At 37.7% G+C, this 17,406-nt stretch overlaps 3 protein-coding genes across 4 annotated transcripts in view; all 3 read right to left on the bottom strand.

The window, feature by feature from the left end:
* Nucleotides 1–275: 275 nt before the first annotated feature.
* Nucleotides 276–1,043, bottom strand: LOC127901883 (secreted RxLR effector protein 161-like). Its single transcript, XM_052439915.1, has one exon. The coding sequence runs from the start codon at nucleotides 1,041–1,043 to the stop codon at nucleotides 276–278; it is 768 nt and encodes a 255-aa protein (XP_052295875.1).
* Nucleotides 1,044–4,819: 3,776 nt separating this feature from the next.
* Nucleotides 4,820–17,406, bottom strand: part of LOC102614077 (uncharacterized) — a 32,898-nt gene continuing 20,311 nt past the window's right edge. For both annotated transcript variants that reach the window (XM_052439572.1, XM_052439573.1), the window contains exons 17-20: nucleotides 6,333–6,608; nucleotides 5,764–5,880; nucleotides 5,392–5,544; nucleotides 4,820–5,222 (exon numbers count right to left, since the gene is read on the bottom strand). In XM_052439572.1, coding sequence (XP_052295532.1) covers nucleotides 5,127–5,222; nucleotides 5,392–5,544; nucleotides 5,764–5,880; nucleotides 6,333–6,608 — 642 coding nt within the window. In that variant the 3' untranslated portion in view covers nucleotides 4,820–5,126. The remainder of the gene's footprint in view (nucleotides 5,223–5,391; nucleotides 5,545–5,763; nucleotides 5,881–6,332; nucleotides 6,609–17,406) is intronic.
* On the bottom strand, nucleotides 8,487–11,066 carry LOC127901790 (uncharacterized). Its single transcript, XM_052439578.1, has 7 exons — nucleotides 10,163–11,066; nucleotides 9,907–10,054; nucleotides 9,486–9,840; nucleotides 9,053–9,134; nucleotides 8,847–8,976; nucleotides 8,675–8,744; nucleotides 8,487–8,578 (listed from the first exon to the last, which is right to left on the bottom strand). The coding sequence occupies exons 3-6, from the start codon at nucleotides 9,638–9,640 to the stop codon at nucleotides 8,725–8,727; spliced, it is 387 nt and encodes a 128-aa protein (XP_052295538.1). The 5' UTR covers nucleotides 9,641–9,840; nucleotides 9,907–10,054; nucleotides 10,163–11,066; the 3' UTR covers nucleotides 8,487–8,578; nucleotides 8,675–8,724.

Genomic DNA, 17,406 nt, shown 5'->3' with positions numbered 1-17,406 from the left:
AAATTGATCAGCTGATTTGGAGTGTTTGTTTACAGAGAAAATTCAAGGGAAAGTGAGAGAGAATTCATTAAAGAGAATTCATTTTTTATTAACTCACTAACAGAATGAGATTACAAGTTTATATATTGCTTCACAGAATCTTCACGTGTTTGTTAACTTCCTGAGAAACAGAATAACAAACTTAAACAAGCTAACAACTGATTTGCTGACTGGACTGCCACGTCACTATAACTAACTTAACTAATTCAAACTGTCATCAACAACACATATTCTTATCATCCCCCCTCAAGCTTAAGCTCTGGGAAGAACATTAAGCTTGGTACGAAGATAAGCAAACTGATCGAAAAAGAGGGGCTTGGTGAGAATGTCTGCAACTTGTTCTGAACTGGAAACATGACTGACAGTGAGTTGTTTCTTTGCAACATGCTCTCTGTGAAATGAAGATCCAACTCAATGTGCTTTGTACGAGAGTGATACTTGGGATTGCTAGCTAAGGCCTCAGCACTTTGATTATCACAATACAGAACAGGACTGTGATCTAGTTGAATCCTCAGTTCTTGAAGCAAATAAGTGAGCCAAAGAATTTCAGAGGTTGCTGAAGCAAGAGCTCGATATTCAGACTCTGCTGAGGAACGGGAAACAATTGTTTGTTTCTTAGAGGACCAAGAAATAATATTGGAGCCTAAGAATACACAATACCCTCCAGTGGACTTCCGATCATCGGGATCTGCTGCCCAATCAGCATCAGAAAATGCTGTTAAAGTCTCAGAACCTGAATTGAAAAACTGAATGCCAAAGTGTGAAGTGGATTGTAGATATCGAAGAACCCTTTTGCAAGCTTGCCAGTAAGAAATGGTTGGATGAGCCAGAAATTGACTGAGCTTGTTGACAGGGTAGGCTATGTCAGGCCTTGTCAGCAACACATATTGAAGAGAACCCACAATACTTCTGTACAATGAAGGATTATCAAAAGCTGCACCACTGTTCTTTTTGAGCTTATCACCTGGACTCATAGGAGTGTTAAAACCTTTGCTATCAAGCATATTAGCCTTGCTAAGTATATCACCAATGTATTTGGTTTAAGAGAGATGCAACCCCTGAACTGAAGGTGTCACTTCAATGCCAAGAAAGTAGTTAAACTCTCCCAAATCCTTAAGAGCAAATTCAGAATGGACGTATTGAATGACAGCCTCAATATGGTGAGAATTAGAACCAGTGACTAAAATGTCATCAACATATATAAGAATGAGCACAATATCATGCCTAAAATGTTGAAGGAATAGAGAAGTGTCAGACTTTGAAGATTGAAATCCCTTATTGAGTAAGGAACCTTTTAACCTCTCATACCAAGCTCTAGGAGCTTGTTTGAGGCCATATAAGGCTTTGTTTAATTTGCAAACATAAGATGGATGAGCAGAGTCTATAAAACCTTGTGGCTGATGCATGAACACATCTTCTTCCAGCACACCATTTAGAAAAGCATTATTAACATCCAGCTGCCGAATCTGCCAATGATGCATCACTGCTAGACTTAAAACAACCCTGACTGTGCAAGGTTTCACAACTGGACTGAAGGTTTCAAAGAAATCCACCCCTTGAGTTTGATGGTAACCCTTGGCAACCAACCTGGCTTTGTACTTAGAAACGCTCCCATCAGGATTATATTTTACCCTATATACCCATTTGTTGCCAACTACTTTAGTAGCACTTTCAGAGGGTACCAAAGTCCAGGTTTGATTTCGTTGAAGAGCATCAAATTCCTCCTTCATAGCAGGAAACCACTTGGGGTCTTGCAAAGCACTTTTAACACTAGTTGGTTCAAGATCTGCAGTGGCTGCTAGATAGGACTTGGGTTTAAAAATACCAGCTTTAGCTCTGGTAATCATATGGTGAGATGGTAATGAAGATGAGTGAGTTGGCTCAGCTGAAGGAAGGAAAAAAGAAGAGGTCTGTATGGAGCTGGAACTTGATGCAGAAGACATTGCTGGAGGAAGATTAGTAGATGGTGACTCTACATTGCTACTGTCAACATGAGCAGAATTCTGAAGGAAAGAGAGTTGTACTGGTAAAGATAAGCCAGTAACATCTGAGACCTTGGAGATTGAGTGTTTAGAAAATAAATCTTTGTAAGGAAACTCAGTTTCATTGAAGATAACATGCCTAGCAATGAACACTTTACCAGAGGGATCTAAACACTTATAACCTTTATGAAGTGGACTGTAACCAATGAAGATGCATTTTTGGGTATGAAAGTTGAGTTTATGCTGGTTATAAGGCCTGAGAAATGGAAAACAGGAGCAACCAAACACTTTAGGAAATTGGTAGTCAGGTAGTTGATTGTGTAGTTTCTGAAATGGAGATAGATTGTTTAGAACTGATGTGGGCATCCTGTTGATCAGAAAGGAGGCAGTATGAAAAGCTTCCCACCAGAAAGAAAGAGGCAACTGAGATTGAGCTAAAAGTGTTAAGCCTGTTTCAACAATGTGCCTGTGTTGATTGTGTTAAGGCAGTATGAAATGGTGTGTGTATGGACAGCTATGCCTAAAACATATACCCTCTTGCTGAAGATAGGTTTTAAAGGCTAGAAACTCACCCCCCATATCTGACTGTAATGTTTTGACAGGTAAAGAAAACTGCTTTTCAACAAGAAGTTTGAAGTGTTTGAAGGTTTCTAAGGCTTCTGACTTTGCTGTGAGAGGAAAGATCCAAGAATAACGTGTAAAATCATCCACAAATGAGATGTAATATATGTATCCATTCATTGAAAATTCAGGGGCTGGTCCCCATAGATCTGTGTATAAGAGTTCAAGTGGGGCTTTTGTTTTAATAGTAGTAACAGAAAAATGAAGCTGATGCATTTTACCATATTGACAAGCATCACAAAAACTAATAACTTGGTTCGAGAGACAATGTGAGGGAAGATTTTTCACAATTGTTTGCAAAGCATGTTTATTTGGATGACCATATCTATTATGTAACAACTGAACTGATATTTTGCCAACTCTAGAAGAATTTCCAGAGACAGAACATGAAAAAACTTCAGAAGTATCTACATTATTCAATTTTGACACATGATTGTTTGACTCTTGTAGAGAGTTTACAACTTTATTATCAAAACAAAATGACAACATGGAACTCGGTTTAGAGAGATTGGAATTGTAGGCTGTAGAGTGAAGAGACGAGATATCAAGTGACAGTAGCTTGTAAAGACCACCTTCAACAATCCCCTGTGCCAGCAAAGTTCCCTCCTTCTTGTCCTTAATAAAGCACATGGTGGAACAAAATTCAATGATTATGTTATTATCTAAAAGAAGCTTAGATATACTGATGAGGTTTTTGGTTATTTTAGGAACACACAAAGTATTGGTTAAGGATAAATGTGTGCCAAAAGAAGTGGAAAGATAAGTGCAGCCAATATGTGTGATAGTGAGACCTTGACCATTTCCAACAAACAATAATTGAGTGCCATTATAAGGATTACCTTCAACCAGATTTTGCACATTGTTGGTGAGATGATGAGTGGCTCCACTGTCTAGATACCACCCCTGATCAACAACTCCTTCTGAGGTAGTCACATAAGCAGCTCTCGGCCCTTGATTCTGCATTTGTGAATGTGGAATAAAATTTCTATTAAATCTGTTCTTACAATCAACAGCTGAATGATTTGGTTTAAAGCAAATTTGGCAGGTAATGTGTCCTCTGCCACCTCCTCTACCAAAGCCACCAGAGAATCCCAGATTTCCACCATTAAAACCACCATTTCCAGCAAAACCACCAGTATTTCCATTATATCCACCAGTATTTCCATTAGGACCACCTCCTCTTCCTTGATTTCCAAACCAACCTCTCCCTGAGTTTTGTTCCATAAAGCCACCTCTGCCAGATCCATAACCTCCTCTATTGTTAAAGTTACCATTCCCATTTCTATTCACAAAATTTCCATTCCAATTTCCCTGGTTGTTGTTATTCCAATTAGCATTATTTCCTGACTTCTTCTGATTATTACCAGTTTGAGCCATATTAGCAGTAAAATTCAACTTAGTTTCCTTAGCTGCACTCGAATGATTACTCTCAAGTCTAGTTTCATGAGATAGCAACATAGAATAAGCTTCATTGATGCTCATTTTAAGAACATTTGCCTCAATATAGACCACAACAAGATAATAAGGCTGTCCTAGACCTGAGATCAAATGTGTAACGAAGTCAAGAGAGCTAACTGGACTTCCAGCCATTGCTAATTCATCAGTTACTGACCTTAGTTTACAAAAATATTCAGTGATTGTCATGGATCCTTTCTTAAGGTTATTCAACAACATCTTTAAGTGCACTTTCTTAGCTACTGTTTCAGATCCAAATTGTTCCTCTAAACTCATCCAAAGTTCTCGAGAGGTTTTAGAATTTACCACAATGCTCAAGATCTCCACACTGATTGAAGATAAAAGCCAGCTCAGGATCATCTGATCTTGTCTTTTCCAAGCAGTGTAAGCAGAATTTTCTGAGATGATTGCAGCCTCTGTGCTTGTTGATTCACCAGGCAGTAGCTGATTTGGACAGGTACGTGATCCATCAAGGAATCCTTCCAGATCATTTGCTCGAATGGCTGAGAGGATCTGAGACTTCCATATATTGTAATTTGATCTGTCAAGCTTGAGTGGAGTTGCAAAAGTAAATGTTGAAATTGCGGAAGAAACATTTGTACTAAGACTTGAAGAAGCCATGAACTAGAAGTTTATTCAAGGCTCTGATACCAAATTAGAAATTGATCAGCTGATTTGGAGTGTTTGTTTACAGAGAAAATTCAAGGGAAAGTGAGAGAGAATTCATTAAAGAGAATTCGTTTTTTATTAACTCACTAACAGAATGAGATTACAAGTTTATATATTGCTTCACAGAATCTTCATGTGTTTGTTAACTTCCTGAGAAACAGAATAACAAACTTAAACAAGCTAACAACTGATTTGCTGACTGGACTGCCACGTCACTATAACTAACTTAACTAATTCAAACTGTCATCAACAACACATATTCTTATCACTTAAGGTCTCCACTACAGTACGAACTAAAATAATTTTTAGTTGCAGATTTAACCTTGTTACTAAATTTCAAAAATAGCACATTCCTGATACTTAGGTAGCCACGGGACCAGATTGGAGTTTTGTCTTCACTTCATCAAGGCAAGCTTGAAGATCCCTGAACTCTTCCATGTCAGAAAATCCTTCAGCCTGAGATTCCAAAAAGTGCATTTTCTTCTAAGAAACTATATAATAACAGAAATGCACTCTAACACAGTGAGAAAAAGTTTTACCCTGAACGAGTCAAAAACAGAAACAGAAAAGGCAATCTTTAAACCAACTGTAAGTGTCTTAAATATCGAATTATAAGATGTTTTACTTGTTTAAGTACGTTCTTCAGGTGCATCTCAGCAGCAAAGAGTTCTCGACGGCTACCAGAAGACGAAGAAATTTCCATGTAAACCTTACAAAGTTCCAAGGATGCATATGAAAACCTTTTAAACCGATCTCTATCTTTCCACAAATCAGATCCCTGACACACACACACAGAGGCTGAGTTATCAACTTGTCATTCCTTTAGATAACAAATTTAGAAAACAAAAATGAAATCACAAAGCTTTTTCTTTGCCTTCTTTTAAATAAAAAAAAATAGAGAGATTAACAAAATTTGCTTAGCATTAACAATTTCCATCAACATCAAAGTAAAACATAATGCTAACTTATTATAAGATGATGAGATTTATGGAGAAACCTGATATGATCTGACTTGCTTTAAGAGGGCTTCTGAGCACATTGTAAGATCTCCTTTACTTTTAAGCCACCTTGCACATAATCCCCACATATCTGCACTACTCTCACTTCGAACTACCTATGCCATACAGAGAAACATGTAACATAAGCTTAAAAAAAAAAAAGAAAGGATATTCTTTCCTCGTGTGGCTTGAATTAATTTGCATATCACTTTGATTATTTTCACACAATTTAAGCCCAAAATTTAAGCATACCAATTCCTGCAAGCACTAAAATAGTAAACTGCTGCATAGATACGTCCAAATGATTTGCAAAAATGACCAATTTTGTCTAGAAATTCAGATACTATGGATTATTATTGACCCACAGACCATAGGATGCCCAGCAAATATGAATCATATGCCCAAAGACAATTATCATATAAACTAAGAAAGATCAGAAATGATAATATATACGCATAGAAATATGAGAAATATGTACATGTGTTTTGGATATGTGTGAAAGAGAGAGAATGTCCCTTAGCTCAGAATTAAAAGACGGAAAAAAGATGATCATGGACACATGTGCAACCTGCTGAAGAATTTTCCCAAGAAACTCCATCAAGTGCTCATTTTCTCGTGATCTTCCCATGATTGACTCCTCAGGTGATGATACATGGACAGATTCTACAGGTAAATCTTTTGCACAAGTGTTATTAGTTCTGTTAAGATTATGCGTAGTCCTGCAAGACTCAGATTCTATAATTGAAGTCCTTCCTTCCAGATCTAGCACTATTCTTTCTAATAATTCAGTATCAATTCTTTTATCATTAGTCATGTTCAACACCATCTGCACAGCCTCTAGAGCCTGCAAAAATAACATATAACAAAAATAAAGAAACTGCTAAAAGTATAATGAATAAAAGAGTAAAAATTTGGGAGAGAGATCATGTTGAGGACACTGATGTCTAATATTATAATTAAATATTATTAACACTGCAGGAAAAGACTGCCAACAAGCAAAAATGACAATCAACAAGCTGGCAAAATGATGAGAAGTAAAAAGAAGGCCATCCAAGAAGAACAACTCAATTTTAATGAATAGCAAAGAAAGGAACATTATTGCATTCATTAGAAATTGATGCCCAAAGTGACAGCAGGCTTTATCCACCAAAAATAATTTGGTGTCTTCCCTCCCTAGCTTCTTGAAAAATCCTCCCATTTCTTTCCAACCAAAAAAATTCCTAGCACACAGTAATCATACAATCCCCACTTGTCAAAATATTTATACGACCATGGTGAAGGCAGGGAGTTAATCGTTAGAAAGTCATGCATCAAATTGCATATATCAAAGAACAATGACCCTGAAAAAAATAATTATAAATTTGAGAATCTGTAATCCATTAACCATGACAGTTCAAGGACCTTGATGAGCGTAAAAATATTCATGGGAAAAAATTGTTATCCAGATATTTCTTGACAACGAATTGCTTGCATAAAAGGATGAAGCTGAGGTACAAAAAGGTCAAAAGAACAATAACATACATATGCAAAAATGACAATGGCCTATAAACTATCAAATTCTTTTAAATGAAAAGATGACAAAATCTCTGCAGCCTTCATTAGTTGACAAAGATGACAACATACATGAAGCAATCAAAACCATCAGAGGGTGGCTAAAAAAATGCCAACTTCATCTCAAAAGATTTCAGTGATAAATGATCGAAACTAAGCGCACAACCGCGGTTACCTGACCAATATTGCCCACATCCAAAGCAACATGGCCGTAGTTTTCCCACAATTGCCAACTGTTCCGTCTGTTACAAAATCATGTTATAGGTTATTACATTAGATATCACCTTTTGCCTAGCAGCAACAAATTATGTATGACAGTGTTCTTGTGATCAGATAGTGTCCGACTGCATTGTGCATGACAGAAAATAAAAATGTAGTGATCAGGGGGAAAAAAGACAGAACTTGAACTTTAGGGCCTCCTTGAATGCTATAAAAGCCTCTTTGCTCTTCTTCTTGATCATATGCCTGCAAGATTACATAAATATCAAGACTTCCATTGTTATAATTGACGAGAATTTTACCATCCCAGATATTTTGTCATGAATTTTTTAAATGTACTAGTAGAGAGAATAAGTAGCTCTTCGTATCTTTTCACAAGTGGTATTAACCAATTAATGTCTCACTAACTAATAATTATGCTGCTAAATAAAGTTCCACAATTGCGAAAAAAACAGTAAGTCACAGACAAGATGAAATTGAGACTGCACAAATTCTAGTACAGTATAAAATAAGAAGAAAAGACGCATTAAAAGACAAATAATAAGCACAAGAAAAAATTAAACAGAGAGAAAATAGACTGTAGAGAGATGTGAGGGAAGCAATTTGTGCTTTTTTCTTTTAAATAAGACAAAAAGGAGAACTTCAATTGCTTTGAAAACGACGGAGGCATATGCTATGGATAATCCTCAAAAGAGCTGGCTAATATTTGCCCTATTCCTAATTATAACAGTACTATCTAGCTCTTAGCATTTGCAGCAACTAAATTCACTCATCAAGCGAATATGGAACCATATAAAATTTATATAGAACAACTGCAACAAGAAAGTCAAAACAAAGTAAACCAAATATGGGAAGCATACTCTTGCTGATAGAAGATGAAAGTGACTGACACCATATTAAAGAATACAGAGCAAGAGAATGGAATGACATGATGACAAAGAAAAGAGCATACAAGCAAGCAATATTTTTCCAAGCTTCCCCATTGTCTGGATCAAATTGAACAGCCCGAGTAAACCCATCCAGAGCCTTTTCAACATCCCGAGCCTGTATTTAGAATTCAGCCGAGAGTTTCAGAAACTTGGGGCAAAAGGATAAGAAATCTCTCCAAACTAAACACATACTAATACAAAAATATGATACCTTCAATGCAGCAGCGCCAAGAGCAAACCAGCCATCCGGATACAAAGAATTCAAGGCCATGGCAGCATCCCTGAGACAAACCCAAGGGTAAATTGTCATTCAGCCATATCAGTTGTCAATGCTGCAAATTATTGTGTGGCAGAAAGAGAAGTAAAGCATTAAAGCAACATACCAAAGCAATAAAGCAACACACCAATAGTAGAATCATGTGTATGAATGACTTGGTTTATTGAAGGGCAGACATCAGAAGTGTTGGATGAGCTTGTGTTTGCAACAAGTACCATTTGTGCCTTTGGTTCTACCTATATGCAGGAGCAATCTCAAAGCTAAGAAGGAAGATCCCGGCAACTTTATAAATGTTGCACATTCAATCTTTACCTGATGGACAGTACGGAAACCAAGAACCCCAGTAACCGAAAGCTGGGGATCAGCTGCCATTTCAGCTGATTCAAAATGTTTCCTGATACAGTAAAGCATTTTAGAAAGCAGCAGAAACCATAGAAGAAGTCCTATAGTAATGGTAATGATGGAAGTTAGTAATCAGTTAATGCAAATTCCAGTGCTAACAACTCAAACTAATGTTCGATGATTTGAACAATAAACATTAAAAAATGGAAGATCTTGATGAAGTCCAAACATAAAACTTTGTTCTTGCATCTCCCTTACACACAATGCACAAAATCATTTTCAATGACTGAGAGAGTTCTACAGGCAAGTTCCATGTTGGAAATAACATGTTTCCAAGAGAAAACTTTTCTAATGTAGCCAGAAATAAGACCATCGAATATAAAACTTTCCCAGGATAACTCACCTGCAAGAATCAACTCTCCTGTAAATGTGTTCTAACAGTCCTGCTTCTAAATGAAATGTTGAAACAAACTCTGAAGGATCGATATCATGCAACTGGTTGCCCCAATAAGTACTAACACTTTCCAAAGTGCCAAAATGTTGTAAAGTCTCAGCCATAAAAACTTTCAATAGATCATACAAAGAACTTTCAATAGGTCATACAAACAAGACGACCGCTGGTCTAAAATTCTTTGATGCATAAGTAGGAGTTTTGTGAGCCACCATGAAATGGTTCTAATCCCATTCACAGGCAACACAGTTGCATCAAACAGCAAATCTTTTGTCTTCATGAGCAACATTTTGGCAAAAACTATATACTACAAAAAGATCACAAAATGTAAAATAAGCAATAGAATCTATTCATTTTTGGATAGACTGAGTACCTGAAGATAGGAGAACTTTCCCAGCAAGTCAGAGCCAACAGACATGAGCTGATAACGCGCCCAATTCTCCCACTCTATCAATTCGTTGCCTTCTAAAGTTGAAACTTCTAGTGGAAACCGACACTTTGGCGAATTATCATCTAAAGGCCTATTAATTCAAGTTCAAACGATCATCAATAAACCTTTTTTTTAAATTTTAACTAATATTTATTATATTAATTGCAATTATTTAAAAATTTATAAATAAGAAACTCACCCAGTCACGTTACACTGAGTGAACCAAAAAAAGAGCAGCAATTGAAAGACACATGAGCAGAATAACTCGACAAGCCTTATCCACGTCATTTTCAGAATCGTTCAATATAAACGCTTCGACAAGCTGGAGCAGCTCGGAGTAGACGCGTCGGCACACTCGGCTCAGTCGTTGATGCCGACGAAGTCGAGCGTGTCGAGGACAAGTTTAGCCGCGTCGGAGGACAGAGCTGTAACGACCTTTTATTTTTTGACAATATTTTATTTTGGGATTATTTCCATTAGCTATTTTTTAGGTGTTTTGAATTACTGTTTTTGTTATTTAAAATTGTTTGGAGTGTTTTCTTCCGGGAATGGTGGCTTAATCAGTGTGGGCTCTTTGGCTCCGACTTTTAAAGAGCGGATTGGCTGCTGTAAAGGGTAGAAAAAGTTATCAATAAAAAATCAGATTTTTTAGTCAAATTAGTGTTTCTTCTTCCTGGCTGTTTTAAGAGCCTGGAGATAGTGGCCGGACTCGATGGAGTCGATGAGGCTGTTGATGTGCTTGTGGAGTGGAAGGAGAGAGCATTGGCTTTCTTCGTTCAACGGTTGCGATTGAATGCGAAGATCGGACGGTGAGGGAGCGAGGGTGCGGCGCAAGAGCCGCAGCTCGTACCCGCGGAGGATTTCCAGTTGCTTTTCGGCCATCAAGGTGAAGTCCCCGGAAACGAACAAGAGGAGCGTTTTGGGTTTTAGCTTTAAGTTTTTAAAGTCTCCCCGTCATCATTCTGACTTTATTGTTTAACTTGTACAATGGGGAGACTTTAAAAATTCTGGACATCGATGGGGCATCACTTCAAGTTCAAAAATTGAAGGAAGAGCTTGTCAACCGGTGGCGAAGGAGACTAGGAGAGTGTGGGCTAAGCTGTCTTTTAGCTCAGCCGAATTTGGGGAAAAAGTTTTTACTTTTATTTGCAAAACTATCACTACTTCAATTTTACAAAATTGCCACTAATGTATATTACGAAATTGCTAGTGCTGTGACTCATTGAGGGATTTTACTAGGCCACAATTGCCAACTTCAGCTCCTGCGTTCTTTTAATTTTTTAAGTCACATCTTCCATTTTGGGAGACTTTTAATGGAACAATTTGTAGTATTAGCCCCCTATTTGTTACTGTGGTAGGGCAGTTACTACAACACTAATGTATTTAATAAATACTTTATAATTATTATTGTAATTTTGAAGTTAAGTTTATTTTTTATTCTGAAATTATATTTATCACACTCTATCAACTTTTATTTCGTAATTACAAATTGCTTTGCATAGGAACTATAACTTTTAAGCCATGATACTTTATACCAAATAAGAGCTTAATATATTTGAAATCAACAACTAAGAAATTAAAGCTTCTCCATAAAATTTACTGAAAGTTTCAGAGGATGTGTCAACATAGAAAATTTGATTGCACAAAAAATTCTATTCATATCCGGATTAAATTTTCCAGCAAAAATTAACTTGATAACATGGAGAACTCAAAAGGCTTTGCCCATTAAACTATCAATGGAAATGCATATCGCTTCAAGCTAAGAAGTTGGAGAAATATTTATATGGATCTAGCACACTATCTCAGCCTGTTATTTTAGAAGGTTTGATGAGTTTTATAATGGGATTATATATATGTTGGTTTAAAATCACCATATGCATTAAAGAGGATTAGTCCCACTACGAAACCCACCATAGCTTCCTAAACAATAAGTTCCTAATGCTAAATTGGTGGCCAAACCCACGTGAATTTTAATCTATACATGATTAGCAAATCTTGTCGAAGCCTTACAATTTTTTTTCTAATAATAATAATAATTTTTTAATCCAATGGTAACTAAATTTCTTTCCCATCCATATGAGTGAGTTTCAAATGCTAGTTTTCTTGTTTTCAACCCAAGGAATTTTACCAGCATTACTAGATAGCACCCACAGCCGTATATTAATGCAAAACAAAATGAGTATTCAATAATATATCAAGTATTTTTCATATTTTGACCTATTTGCAAAGTTTTGAAGTTTGATCACTGAAAATTTACAAGTTTTTCAAAACATAACCGGCCTGATAGACCTGAATCCCGAATTTTTGGAAAAAGTTTTGATCAGTCTCAAAACGAACGCCTTCAAATTTGGGTGACTAAACAAATGTGGGGGCGTTAGATATATCTGAGAATAAATTGTCATTGTCTGGTGAAATTCCATGCAGTGTAGGCAGTTGCATTACGTTGAAACGACTCATCATTTTCTTCCAAGGGAAAATTCCTTCTATCAAATAAAACAGGAAGAACATGATCCTGCTGCATGGCTGAAAAATTAGCAAAAATATTATCCACATAGGTAGATGGATGCTTAATCCAAATTAGAGCTGTGGGTCCAAGATTATTAATATTGGTTTATTCATTTCTTGAATATGTAAATCTGTATTTGTAATTAAATATGTAAATCTGATCGAATTTAACGTCATTTTTACCAAATTTGTTGATTTCAATTAACGTGCCCTTCGGGTCCAAAATTAGAAAAAAATTTCGCGTCAATTATTAGCTTATTTAGTTAAAAAACTGATAAATTTTTTTATCAGAATCGTCATTTTTCTCCTTTTTTATGCGGTAGTGGAGCCATTCACTCCTTAATTATAGGATCAACATGCCACCAATAAGCAATAATGGTTTAGCCCTTTACCGCCTATCAACTGTCAAAATACTTTGGTTGCAGCATCTAGAAGCTGCATCTAGAAGCTTTGAATAAGCTTCAATGGTGGCACACGGCTTTGAAGGCCAAGTAAATGCCGCCCAAGGAAAGAAACGAAAGAGAAAGAAGAAAAAGAAGAAAAAGAGATGCCGGGCCGAAGAAGGAAAAGAAAAGAGAAATTAATAAAATAAAAATAATAATTAAATATTAAATGAACAGTAGCCAATTTTGGCTATAAAAACGCTGGCTCCCTTTATTTGTAAATCATCGAGTTCTTCAGTTCTTTTCTTTATTTAGAGAGTGTTTTTAAGAGTCTAGTGTTTTGAGAGTTGGGGTGTATTGGGGTTTTGGGAAGTGAGCTAAAATACTATAATACTTGTAACTCCTTTTCACTAGTAAAATATTTCCTTCTGTCTTCGCCCGTGGACGTAGGCTAAAAGCCGAACCACGTAATTTTTGGTGTCCTCTATTGTGCTTGTTCTTTATTTTCTTCTAGTTTTACTTTAGCTGCGTGTCTGCTCCACCCACCAATTTCCTAACAGTGGTATCAGAGCTATTGGTTGTATTTTTTGGAATCGGGAACTGTTCACGTAAGGGATACTATTCACGTATACGGCACCGTACACGTATACGATACTATTCACGTATACAGTACTGTTCATGTATACGGTTTTGTTCACATAGACTGTACTATTCACGTATACGGTACTATTCACGTATACGGTACTATTCACGTATACGGTACTATTCACGTGAAACGGTGAGAGCGATCCAAGAATTTTGCGGTGCAAAGCAGGGAATAGTGGTGTGAGTAAAGAACTGTGGTTTTGTACATGTCTAGGAAAGTTATGTCACAAAGGCGATAAGAGCTTAAGGAGTCTGGGTTTTAAGTGGGAACATTGTGACCCCTCCAGTCTTTCCTGAGAACTTTCCTGGTGTGCACTCTCACACATACTCACAACTATTCAAGGTGGTACACTAACTTGTGTGCAGTATTTATCAACAAAATGGCGGCAAAGTATGAAATTGAGAAGTTTAACGGAAATAATTTTTCGTTGTGGAAAATAAAGATGAAAGCTGTATTGAGGAAAAATAATTGTTTGGCAGCAATTGGAGAAAGGCCCATGGAGATAACTGATGACAAGTGGAACGAGGTAGACGGCAACGCCATTTCTGATCTACACTTGGCACTTGCGGATGGAGTATTATCCAGTGTGGCAGAGAAAAATACGGCGAAGGAAATATGGGATACTCTCACAAAATTGTATGAGGCCAAGTCACTACACAACAAAATCTTCTTAAAGAGAAAACTCTATACTCTTCGAATGCCGAAATCTACAATGGTGACCGACCACATCAACACATTGAAGACTCTATTTTCACAACTCACAACGTTGGGTCATAATATAGAGGAAAATGAACGTGCAGAGCTTCTACTTCAAAGTCTTCCAGATTCGTATGATCAACTCATCATCAACCTGACGAACAACAATCCAGTGGAGAGTCTAGTTTTCGACGATGTTGCAGCCTCCGTATTGAATGAGGAGAGCAGACGGAAAAATAAAGAAAACAGACAAGCAAGTTCGCAGCAAGCGGAGGCGCTATCGGTGACGAGAGGGAGATCAACAGAACGTGGCCCCAGTGGGAGTCAAAGTCATGGTAGATCAAAATCCAGAAGTAAGAAGAATGTTAAATGCTACAACTGTGGCAAGAAATGGCACGTCAAGAAAGAGTGTTGGAGTAACCAGAAGAGAAAAGAGGGCAAAGAACCTGAGTCATCAAATGCTCAGGGGTGTGTAGCAAGTACCTCAGATGATGGCGAAATTCTCTACAGTGAGGCAACAACTGTTTCAGAAGGCAGAAAATGACTATCTGATGTCTGGCTTATAGACTCAGGAGCTACCTAGCACATGACCTCTCGGAGAGAATGGTTCCACACATATGAACCTATCTCAGGAGGATCTGTATATATGAGTAATGATCATGCCTTGGAGATCGCTGGTATTGGTACTATCAAAATAAAAATGTTTGATGGTACAATTCGCACAATTGGAGAGGTACAACATGTCAATGGCCTGAAGAAAAATCTATTGTCTTTGGGACAAATGGATAGTCATGGGTACAAAACTCATGTGGAGAATGGAATTATGAAGATCGTTAAAGGAGCGCTTGTATTGATGAAGGCAGAAAAGATCGGTGCTAATCTATTCATGCTTAAGGGAGAAACACTATAGGAGGCTGATGCATGTGTCGCGTTAAATGGAGAAGAATCAACGATGATGTGGCATCTCAAACTTGGCCACATGTCAGAACAAGGTTTGAAGATTCTCTCTGAGCGAAAATTACTTCCGGGGCTCAAATCGGTAAGTTTACCATTTTGCGAGCATTGTGTTATAAGTAAGCAGCATAGATTAAAATTCAGTAGATCTATTGCTAGAAGTAAATGCATTCTAGACTTGATTCATTCTGATGTTTGGGAATCACCGGATATATCCATGGGAGGTGCAAAGTACATGGTGACTTTCATTGATGATTATTCCAGAAGATGTTGGGTGTATCCAATTAAGAAAAAGTCAGATGTATTTCTAGTGTTTAAAGAATACAAAGCGCGGGTGGAACTTGAATCTGGTAAAAAGATCAAGTGCTTGAGGACAGATAATGGTGGAGAGTATACAGACGGCGAGTTTCTTGCTTTCTGTAAGCAAGAAGGTATTCAGAGGCAGTTCACGGTAGCATACACTCCTCAACAAAACGGAGTGGCAGAGCGGATGAACAGAACTCTTACAGAAAGAATAAGAGCTATGTTGAGGACTGCTAGTCTACCCAATTCATTCTGGGCAGAAGCAGTCAAAACTGCCTGTTATATAGTAAATCGATCGCCATCTACAGCTATTGGGCTGAAGACAGCGATGGAGATGTGGACTGGAAAGCCAGCTGATTATTCCTACTTACATGCATTTGGATGTCCTGTGTACGTGATGTACAATGTCCAAGAAAGAACAAAGCTGGATGCAAAATCTAGAAGATGTATCTTCTTGGGGTATGCTGATGGAGTAAAAGGGTATCGTCTGTGGGACCCCACTACCCACAAGATCGTCATCAGTAGAGATGATATTTTTGTAGAAGATCAACTGCAAAGAAAAGATGGAGATGATGGCACTGTAAAAGAAAAGTCAGAGACTGTGCCAGTATATGTCGAAAATAATCCAGAAGATTCAGATTCTTCTGAAGCAGCACCAGAGCATGAGGAACAAGAACCAGTCGAGTCTGAGGCTCCAGAAGTTCGTCGGTCAACTCGTGAGAGACGACCGCCGGTGTGGCACTCGGAGTATGTCACAGAGATCAACGTTGCATACTGTCTTCTAACGGAGGATGGAGAGCCATCAACTTTCCATGAAGCTTTAGAAAGCTCAGATATCGCTTTGTGGATGACAGCAATGCAGGAAGAAATTGAAGCTCTACACAAGAACAAGACATGGGAACTTGTACCACTACCACACGGAAGAAAAGCCATTGGAAACAAATGGGTCTACAAGATCAAACGTGATGGCAATGATCAAGTGGAGCGGTATCGTGCGAGATTGGTGGTGAAGGATATGCTCAGAAAGAAGGTATTGACTTCAACGAGATATTTTCTCCGGTGGTTCGACTCACAATAGTCAGAGTAGTCTTGGCGATGTGTGCTACATTTGACTTACATCTTGAGCAGTTAGATGTGAAAACTGCATTTCTTCATGGAGAACTTGAAGAAGAAATATATATGCTCCAACCAGAAGGTTTTGCAGAAACAGGAAAGGAGAACTTAGTTTGCAAGTTGAACAAATCTCTATACGGTCTCAAACAGGCGCCGAGGTGTTAGTATAAGAGATTTGATTCCTTCATCATGAGCCTTGGATACAACAAACTTAGTTCAAACCATTGTGCATATTACAAAATGTTTGAAGATAATGATTTCATCATTTTGTTGTTGTATGTGGATGACATGTTGGTAGCAGGTCTCAACAAAGATCGAATCCAAGAATTGAAGGCACAGTTGGCTAGGGAGTTTGAAATGAAGGACTTGAGACCAGCAAACAAGATTCTAGGGATGCAAATTCACCGAGACAGAAATAATAGGAAGATTTGGCTTTCTCAGAAAAATTACTTGAAGAAAATCTTGCGGCGCTTCAACATGCAAGATTGTAAGTCAATTTCTACCCCACTTCCTGTTAATTTCAAATTATCCTCAAGTATGTGTCCTAGCAATGAAGCAGAGAGGAAGGAGATGTCTCGAGTACCGTATGCATCAGCAGTGGGAAGTTTGATGTTCGCTATGATATGTACAAGACCGGACATTGCACAAGCAGTGGGAGCAGTTAGTCGATACATGGCGAATCCTGGTGGAGAGCATTGGATAGCTGTGAAGAGGATTCTGAGATACATCAGAGGAACCTCAGATGTTGCATTATGTTATGGAGGATCAGAGTTTACTGTCAGGGGCTATGTGGATTCAGATTTTGCAGGAGATCTTGATAAAAGAAAATCCACTACTGGTTAT

Source organism: Citrus sinensis, chromosome 4, assembly GCF_022201045.2.
Source record: "Citrus sinensis cultivar Valencia sweet orange chromosome 4, DVS_A1.0, whole genome shotgun sequence".
Lineage (NCBI taxonomy): Eukaryota > Viridiplantae > Streptophyta > Magnoliopsida > Sapindales > Rutaceae > Citrus > Citrus sinensis.
Note: the sequence above shows the minus strand (reverse complement) of the source record. Positions and strands in the feature narration are given on the sequence as shown.